Genomic DNA, 10715 nt, shown 5'->3' with positions numbered 1-10715 from the left:
TAGATCGTTCCATTCCGGGATTCCACATTAATGACGTTTATTTGGTGGACGATAGAATATTTGTAAAGCTTTTATTTTGCTTAAATGAAGAGGAGAGATAAGTTGACAATGATAATGCAAATGTAATAATAAACGCTATCAGACCCGGGATATATTTTCTTATCGATTCAAATAAATTCTCACAATAAAGAAATTTAGCCAACTTAAACCTAAAATGTTAAACGATGCTTTTACTCGACTGAAAGTTGAATATGAAGCAATAACTTTCTTCTACAATAATTAAGCTCTGCAAAAACAACAACAACAACAACAACAGCAACAGCAACGCATTTACACTTTATGAAATATTCATCTATCTAAATCGTATTTTGTATAAATTCTCTCGCTAATGCATAAGAGCCTTTGAAATACAATTTTTTTCAATTTACAAATTTTCAAACATGTTTTTATAATTTTATTCAAACTTAAATTCAGACCTTTGGCACTGTCCATATTAAAAGCCAGAGAATTTGAATAAGAGCTTAATAAAGAGAGAAGTGCCTTTGTGAGCCGAGTTACGGATTCGGCGCAAAAGCAGCCAAAGCGACGATACTCGTCCGTACGTTCATAATGCGACTGCGCTAGAATAACGAGCGATTTCGTTTTCGTTTATCTGTTAGTATAAGAAGATACGTAGATGAATTTATTCGTTGCACTAAATTGCTACTTTTAGCATTAAAAATACACGATAGGAATATGGGTTGTTCCCGTTTCTTTTACTTGTATAAAATCATCATAGAGGTCTGTGATTCTCTACAGATATCGAACGTACACGTTGTTCATGATCACAAGTTAATTTTACAAAATTAGGAAGTTTCATTAAATATTTCATCATGCAGTTTCTTTTTCTTTTTGCCGTATGAAACAAAAAAGAAAAAGAAAAAAAACAAAAACCAAAACATAAATGTTCTTTTATTATCTTTATGCTTCAGAATATCGTTTATCTTTGAAGATACTCGATAATCGGACAATAATTAAGAAAGGTGATTTTTGAACATTGTTATTAATTTTCATTATAGAAATAATTTTTTCGCGCATAGTACAGTAGCAGTAGTATAGTTAGTATAGTATAGTATAGTTGAAGGGAAATCATTGGTATTTAAGGAGATGTAGAGAAGACGAAGGGATAAACCATAATGTAATGCCATAATGTAAAACAACATCGATTTTATTTAACACAAATTGTTGCACGATATCGTAGAGTTTCTTTTTTTTTCGTGATGATGACAATAGTTTTTAATTCTAACTCGTAATATTTATGTACACGCAATTTAAGGCACGTTCGATATTACATGGTTAAGCGCCCGGCGTGCGTCATGCCGAGAATTCACAAACCGCATTGTCGCCGCGCTGTATCATATGTCACTTTCTCTTACGATATACCGCGTCCTTACCAAATGTAGAAAATGTCCCGTGTGCATAAATACGCATACACACACGCGCACGCGCGCGCGCGCGCGCGCGCACACACACACACACACACACACACATATATATATATATATATGCATACATATACGCATGCGTCAGTATGCATACCCATATACCTGCGCGCATTCACGATTGTGCGTGTATTGGGCTAGTGTTGCGCCGATGTATGTATTCAATCGGTTATCTATGTATATAATATATACGTATATTTGTCGTTCATACATAAACGGCTATCCCTTTCTTAATCTCTTCGTTCGACGACATCGTATTTTATTAACGAGCACGCAGACCTACTTATTTGACGCAACAATCAGTTGTACAATCGAAACGAATTTCCGAAAAGATATAAATGGAAGAAGTTAGTAGTCGACCACGAAATACTTACTGAAAATGTCCTTCTCTCATTATGATCTAAATTAGCGGAAATTGCAAGCAAGTTATCGTAATAAGATTGTTAATTCGTTGATTGAAAGGAGGCCGTGGTGAAAGTTGCCAGTCTAATTTATTGGTAGAGAACGGAGTGCAAATGTTGATGCCAGTGATGCGATTCGATTATCCGAATCTGCATGAATATTTTTTTTTTATGTGATCTATAGCTTCCTTCTTCGTCACAGCTCGTGATACTCGGGTCTATCGATTGTATTCGTCATGGGCAAATAATGGGGTCTGGGGTTCGGCGGAATTCGATCCCCCGACACGGGGCTTCAGATTTATTTATCGATTACAATAATTGGCAACTAGTAATGAGCTAATTTAAAGTCTCGCGCATACAGACTCTTACACACAGTAGTATACACACTTTTGTTTTTTCACGCTTTCTCCCTTTATTTTAACCTATCTACCTATTTATCAAACTATCTGTCTTTCTTTTTCCTTTCTCTCTTTCACTCGCTCGCTCACACACACACACGCACTCTCTCTCTCTCTCTCTCTCCCTCTCTCTCTCCCCCCTCCCTCCCTTTATCTATCTATCTATCTCTATATATCTATATATCTATCTATCTTTCAGCTTATCCATTTGAATTCTATACTTTTATATTTTCCACTCAAAATTCTCGCGCCATTCGAGATAATAATAAAGAGATATCATTCACTGATTAATCAGGAAACCTCTCTCGCGAATCACACTTCGTTCTCTTTAATATTTTCAAAAATTTTACCTCTCCAATATCTTGGACTTAATTCTACAATAAACTGGCATTGATCGTAGTTAAGTTTATTTTACAGAAATGTACAAGGTCTACGACAAGTTTCTATTTCGTTTATTATAGAAAAAATATAAAAATAATTTGTCAACGTGTGCAGTGGCAGCACAAACTTAACGCTTTAAGCCCATTACTTATATTATATATATTCTTATTATATCATTAGTTTCTTTTAATCATCAATCATTTGCCTCTAAAAAGTAGAAGAAATGTCCAACAAGAAGACGTCCCGGTGATTCGAGGGACTATACGCCATGTTTTTATAATAATAATAACTCTCCCTTCGATAAGTAAAACGGGCGAATGTCCTCACAACAATAATAATAATATAACACTCGCCAACAATAATTCGTCGTATGTATAACGTCGAGTTTGTTAAAAATGTATCCTCGTCTTGAAACTTCGGCGTACGCAGCCGGAGCAGGACGAGCGGAAGAAGCAGGGAAGCGAGCTGGAATGTAGTAGAAAGAGGCTCCTTGGCTTCTCGACGGGCATCATCAGCGTTGGGGCAGCGACTCCTGCCGTCGCTGCCGCTGTTATTGCTGGAGCGCCCGGAGCGGCACGCGATATCACAGCTTCGTGGGGTCGTAGTTCTCCAGGACCCATTTCTGCCGAGGCGCCGCAGCCGCGCACTCCTCCATCAGCAGCCGGATCTTGCTCTCGGTGATGGACATGCATTTGCCACTGCTCTCGTGCTTTATCTGCTTCGTCTGCAAGAGTAAGGACATTTTATCCTCGAGTTAGTCATCGACTGATCGATTTAACGCCAACATTTCAAATTGCGAGCAAGATTTTAGAATGAACAGAAGGACTCGTCCATCCATCCAGTCAGCCATTTATCGATCTATATGCCCATCATTCACGCATTTATCTATTTATCCAGCTGCCTATGGATTACGAATTTTAATAAAATGTTTATTTTAACCAATGCACTTGGGCGTTGTGCTCCGCAAGGAAAAATCCGGCATTACATCAATGCGTAGTAGTATAAACTTGTCGTTAATTAAAAATAAATATCAATAAAATAAATCTGCTTTAATTTGAAAAAGTTCACAAATCAGTACTTGCGTTTTTTACTCAAATATTACGTAAAAATTATGTGGATAAATTAATTTGTTTCATCTTCTTAAATTGAACATTTAATTCACTAACTTCGTGTTCCTATCGACTTTCGCTTTCAAATTTATATTTTCATTTTCTTTTTTCATTTTTACCATTACATTTTATTTTCCTTAATGCATGAATTTAAATAAACATGTTTTCATAACGAAGTAGCATATGGGTTACGAACTTTCAAATGACAAATTTGATATAAATCAATACGGCGGAATGTTAAGATTACTCAAACATTTTTTTTTTCTCTTTTCTTTTCTGACAAGATTTATATCAACTGCTTGTTTTTACCACGTGAAAATCCAAATCAACTGGCAGCTCACACACTTTTCTTACATATAATAAATTACTTTAAGATTACATCTTCTTATAGTTTGTACTTATTTATTTCATTTTTTTTTTCTTAAAAAAATTAAATCGATTCATACTTTTAATTATTTTTACCAAGGATTAAACAAGATAATTCACTTGAGTATCTTCTTCTTGATTTGAAATCTAAATTCTATTTACACTTCTATGTACAAATATCATTCATTATACTGAATAAAAACTTTATAAAGGTAAGTGATCGATTAGAGAAAATAAATTAAGAAATTCTGTAGCTATAGAAATACAATATAAAAGAGTATAAGAAAATGTTAACCCATTGGTTTTAAGTTTTAAATAAATATTTATTATTTAAAAAATTGCAAATAGAGTGATACGGGTTCTTATAATTTTATTTCAAAACCATTAGATCACAGAATTAATTTTATTACATTAACAAATATTACGAGAAATTTGAAATCATTGAATTAATGTTATATTATTGGAGTAAATTTTATTTATAATTGTCTACATAGTTGAAAATGATGTTGACATAAAACCTGATAGAAGCTCACTTTTCAAATGAAGTCAAAGAAGAATAGCATATAAACTTTGCCGACATCAGTAATAAAAATAATAAAAATGAAATAAATCTTGCATTCGATAACGACGAATACAAATTATATTCTTTAGCTATGTAATTTCGTAATCTGACGAAATTTTAGTTACGAATGCTCAATTAATTGATCAATACTAATTAATAACATTTATAAAGATTGACTATAAATTAAAAAAATTTAATTAGTTTAACGAACTCGATAATAATTTTAAAATGTTCATATTGATGAAAATAAAGAAGAAGAATCAGAATAAAGAATTAATACAATCTCAAGATTTCAACTCACCCGTTAATGTCAATAAAGCTTAATGCCGTAATAATTATGCTATTAAAAATATACATTATAAACAATAAAGACAAAATAAAGATAAAGGAAAGTATTATTGTTTATTAACATCAAATTTAAAAAACATCACGAATCATTCGACGTATCAATATTATTATTAATATATTTATTTACATTAATTTATGCGACGTTTTTTTCTTGGAAATAGTAATAAAAATATGAATTAGTTAAATCTTGAGATGTTAAGAATTAAAAATCAATATTTATAATTAGCAATGTCATAAGGTAAAAAGTGAAGTTTTGTAAGGTATTAAAAAAATAATATTTAAAGATTTTAATATTATATTTATAAATGAATAATAGTATAATTTTAATATTATTAATTAATATATCGCGATTACAATAAAGTAATTTTTGTTAACAAAGAAAAATTTGATTAATTTATCTATACAATATTAATTTTGTGCACACTATTTGACTATTAATAATAAAAGTTTGTTATATAGTTAGTTCGTTTAGGGCATTTAAAATTTATCCATATTTCGATTTAACTTTAAGAAAGTATGTATATTCCTATATAAATACACCGAACATCGTGCAATAAAATTGGTAGATATCATAAAATATTTAAATAGTTAAAACGTTATGATAACGATTAATATGAATAAATTTCGTTTAAATCAATTTAGATAGAATGTAAAAAACTTGGTTTTCAAAGATTTACTCAGATTCGGAACTCACCATTGGCCATAGAAATGTTATTAAATGTATAAAACTAATCAAACAAGAAATAGATATAATTTAAAGTTAATTTGTTTGAAATATAATTTGCATTTAGTTCTAATTAGAAATAGAGGACGAAAATTTTCATTAATTAATACGCTCAGTTACATATTAGAAATGATAATTATGGATAAGCGAATGGTTTAAAGTGTTATTAGATTTAATTTAGTATAAACCTAAATCTATCATCGCAATACAAATGTTAAGATTTTATAAATTTATATTTGAATATGTATTAAACAGATCAAAGTTATTTCACATACTATTATATAAGCAACGTGTCGAGCATTTTATAAATTTATGCAAAAGATTAAATCTGCATTTCATTTAGAAATACTAGAGAATATATTGAATTAAAAAATTGTAATTTAATTCAACATAATAAATTTTTTATAACTTTGTGCACTAATAAGACCATAAAATAATGCTACTCCATATCTTGAAGAACTTTCAAATTTTTAAAATTTTATTTCAATAAATCAATAATAATATGCAGATTATTATTATTTGTGTATTTCAATTAACACTGACGCATTGTTGAATATATTAGTCATTGGAGATTAATTTGTTTTTTCTTTCTTTTTTTTTTCTTTTTACATAAATCACAATTCAAAAAATGAAAATGAAATTATGATTAAAAAAAACCTTTTTAATCTGCTTGAATATGATGCGATATAAAGTACTCTAATCAATCAGTATCTATCCAAATATTTAACATGTCTGAGTTATTATTCATTTGAAATAATTTTATCTTATTTTACCTTTGAATTGAACTTCTTAATTTATATTTATTTTAACGGCATTTTTAATTATGTGAAAATTTTTCAAAAGAATCTATGTACCAATCTTTTTAAAATTTAAACTTAATTGAAGAAAATATAAGCCTTTAAATACAATATAAATTTATCGACTTTTCGAATAAAAGAAGTGAATTCTTATTATGGATCTTTTTAACAATGATTTTTCGTTGTTCATTCAACGGTATTATGAAACTGAAAACTGATATATTAAAATTTTTTAATTTTTTTTTTTATTATTCCTCTATTATTCGAATGATTTTAGTATTGTGGACATTTTAATTATTTGGTCGAATAGTTTGAATGCTTTTGTTAGAGTTCTGGTTAGCCATAAATGATTTTTACTATAAAAATATAATCAGATTATATGTTATTGTAATATTATATAGTAAAGAATAGGAGCAAATTTTTAATTTTACGCAAATGTAATTGGTATTTAATTTTTAAAGAAATTTTTTATTTTTTTTTTTATCAATTCAAGGAAAATTGAAAGAAAATGACCAAAGATATAAAATTACAGATAAGATAAATTACATTCGATACTATCCTTTGATAACTCTGGTTGATCCAACCAGAAAACTTGTTGATTTAATAAAATTATTCTAGTTTACAAGACTTCATGTGGCAGAAATACCTTGTTTCTGCAATATATTTCTAATTTGTAACTATTTTTGGAGTTTACATTAACTGCATTCTTAATTAATCGATAATTGTAACTATTCTTATTTATACATTTTTGACAATAAAATCATTATCAAAAACATCAACGCCTTTAGGCTTAATTGTGAAAGGAATTTTAAAATATATTTTATCAAATGAAACAATAAAAAGTTTGGTATTATTAGATTGAATAGTTATTACTTCAATATTCTATCATTACGAATAAGTGGTGAAGTAAGTACTAAAAGTCAAAAATCATATTTATACTTTGATCGAATCGATTATCATTAATATAATATCATAGCTATATAAACTACATTATGCTCATTTCAATTCTTTGACAATAATTACTATTTTTTTATTATTATTATTATTATTATTATTATTATACGTGCAGTGAAAGAAAAATCCTTAAAAATGTTGATATTAAGTTTCTATTTTAATGTTGATATTAAATGTTCTTCTAATTAAATGTTGATATTAAGTTTCTATGTTGATATTATCTTTCTATATAAGCCGATGTATAAAGATTTTTTTAATAAAACATTGTCAAATACAATGATTGAGACTATTTATTAATTAGCAACGATAAAACAATGTAATTAAATTTTTTACTTTGAAAGATCAGTGTAGTAAATTTTAACTGGAATTATTATATTATAACCTTGAAGCAGTAATAGCCATAAAATGTTACGGTGAAAAGGACAATTAATCGTATCCACTGATTTGTTTTTGTAAATAATATATACGCGAACACAAATCCACGCACGTAGTCGTATAGATACATACCTGTGCATTATAAGTCCATTGCTGGTTGCCTTTGCTACCGTGACACGGATAGATTATGACGTCTGTGCCGCTGTAATCAAGACAGGCCTCGTCTCTGCGTATTTCCCCTGTTTTGCTCATCATCCAGTACTACGCGTTATAATAAAATAAAAAAATGAAGTCATTAGGCAATTTCGTGTTGATTGGATTCTCTGAACATACAAACATGCTGAAGGTGCTCAAGCCGAATGCGGTTGCGCGCATTAGCATGCGACTTGCACACCTTCTCGTTCGCGACAAGCGCACACGTGCAACTTTTAAGACATCGAACACCAGTCATCGGTCATACAAGTGCATAGAGACACACGCACAAATAGAAATATTCGAGCAGCGTGCTTATGATTTATTTGATATTTGGCCAAAGGGAACGAACGATCGTTTTACCGCTCACCGGAATTTACTCGTGTTTATCCGCATTCTCATATTTCATACGTAGAGTAGGACCGCGCACACGCTGCTAAAATTTTACTCAAACGTGCGTCCGATTCTTTCATTTGCTCGTTCGTATTTTCAAAACACAACAGCGTTTTATTGCATATTAGGATTGGATAGCGTACATAAGCGTTATTAAGTGCAGGTTGACAGAGTGGCCTTGCTATATAATACGGCAACTTCAAGCGAATCATAGCCGTGTACTGAAGCACAAAACCAACATAAAAATAAAGCGCCAGCAACCGAATATTCAGCAAAGCGAGTGCAGCAACATTTAAATCAGTGCCACAGTCTCACGTAATTAAAAAGTCGAGTAATTAGTTTTAGGCTTTCACGCTTTCGTGTATAAAGATTGTGAAATTTGCTGCACGGCACAATGCACGTGGATGATGGAACACGTACCATAAGGAGGAAAGAAGAAAGGACGGGAGGGCGGATGGATGGAGGCACGGAAGAAAACAGGGAAAGTAGGAAGGTTGGAAGGAAGGAAGGAAGGAAGGAAGGAAGGAAGGAAGGAAGGAAGGGAAGAAGGGTGGAATGATGAGAGGAAGGGAGGGAGGGGAAAGATTGAAGGAGGAAAAATTTAGGAGAAATCGAGGTAGACGTATACACGGGAAAGTGGGAGCCCGTGAAATTCCAATTAAAAAATCTTTCCTCTTTGGTCCACGTATTTTAATTACACAAGCTTCGTCTACACATAGTTTCCACTCTTAAATCAAGAGAAATAGAGATAAAGAGGGCGTACGTTAAACTCGCCAGTCGGGTTAAAGCAGCCGAAAGCAAAAGGTCGTCGACTGCCGTTCGTTTTCATTCTACGCTCGTTACTCCCTCTCCTTTTCAGCCATTGTAGCGACAAAGTTCTTTATCTCTTTTTCCCCTCTTCTGCGAAACTTCTTCACGCGAAACATACATACATATATGTGGTGAAAGGAACCGAAGATAAAGCAACGGTTTGCAGGTGCGCGAGGGATGCCGTGGTGAAAAAAACAAATAGAGACGCTCCGAGTGGGTTGTAAAAAGGAAAAGAAAGAGACGGCGGTTTTGAAGTTGATCGGGCGCGCGTCCAAGAGGTGCGTGATTCCGGAGAATCGCGAACTGGGGTATGAGAAGGGGTGCTCGACGGGTGGAGGGGGAGAGGAGGAGAACAGTTTATTGGCGATTCATTGCTACTAAATGAAGTCTCGATAACCAAATGACCACTCGATCTCGATAAAGATCGGATACGCGCGACGAGATATCGGAAGGCAGTCGAGAAGGATGGGATAGGGAGGTCGAGATTGGGCTTCCGGGCTGAGTGTCGAGATGGCCCGTAGAGCAGATGATAGTAAAGACACACGAATGGGAGAAAAATATCCTAGAGCGGATAAAAGGACGATGTGAGGATGTGTCTGCCACCGTGATAACACATGGAAATGCGTTGTTTTATATACGGAAGATGTTGAAAGAGTAAGGCTATTATAATAATAATATTACATCTCAGAATTATAATGTAAAAGGGATTGGAAGCTCTCTTTATCCACCTACGCTTTCCCTTAATGGTGATAAGGAGCGATTATTTTTGTTTAGTCGTATTATTATGGATTGGTAAAACATATTATTAGTCAGCAGCGGATTTCAGGCTACAAACTGCGCATCTTGCAAAACTTGTAAAACGCTCGCCCCATTAACTCGTTAAAGGCAAATAATTATGAGTTGTTTCTTGTATGATGATTTATACTATTACTAGGTATTTGTGATGGGATTTTGTATCAATCGCAGCTAACTCACATTGTAGAAAACTCAATTAACTTTTTTGAACACTGAGAAATACAGCGGGTTGTATAGACTATATATATATATATATATATATGATGTTAAATTCGGTATAAGGATCGGCAAAAAAACATCCGCGATATTTAATCGGATCACTTATTATCCTCCTCTATTCTTTGCAAATTCGTTTTATTTTATTTTATTTATTATTTTATTTATTAGCGCAAAGCTCTCTGTTAAATCCAAGTAGTATCACAATTCTAATTAAATTATCAATTCGTTGTATTATTTACAGCGTGGGCTAGAGAAATGCATAGTCGGCCATGCAATCAACTGCTTTCTCAGTGCGAATTGCTCAACTCGACAAGATCGTTAGCTCCCGAAGTATCCTCAAGATTAATATAGTACCTCCACCATTTCATTACACTTTTCACCTGACGCCGACGTTTCACAGCGTGAGCGTC

General features: G+C 32.2%; 1 protein-coding gene across 1 annotated transcript in view; it reads right to left on the bottom strand.

Annotated features, from left to right (window-relative positions):
• Positions 1–3124: 3124 nt before the first annotated feature.
• Pgant9 (polypeptide N-acetylgalactosaminyltransferase 9) overlaps positions 3125–10715 on the bottom strand; it is a 177879-nt gene continuing 170288 nt past the window's right edge. The window contains exons 11-12 of the mRNA XM_011501740.1: positions 8029–8157; positions 3125–3385 (exon numbers count right to left, since the gene is read on the bottom strand). Of these exons, the coding sequence (XP_011500042.1) occupies positions 3245–3385; positions 8029–8157 (270 nt within the window). The 3' untranslated portion in view covers positions 3125–3244. The remainder of the gene's footprint in view (positions 3386–8028; positions 8158–10715) is intronic.

Source organism: Ceratosolen solmsi, unplaced genomic scaffold, assembly GCF_000503995.2.
Source record: "Ceratosolen solmsi marchali unplaced genomic scaffold, CerSol_1.0 scaffold23, whole genome shotgun sequence".
Taxonomy (NCBI): domain Eukaryota; kingdom Metazoa; phylum Arthropoda; class Insecta; order Hymenoptera; family Agaonidae; genus Ceratosolen; species Ceratosolen solmsi.
Note: the sequence above shows the minus strand (reverse complement) of the source record. Positions and strands in the feature narration are given on the sequence as shown.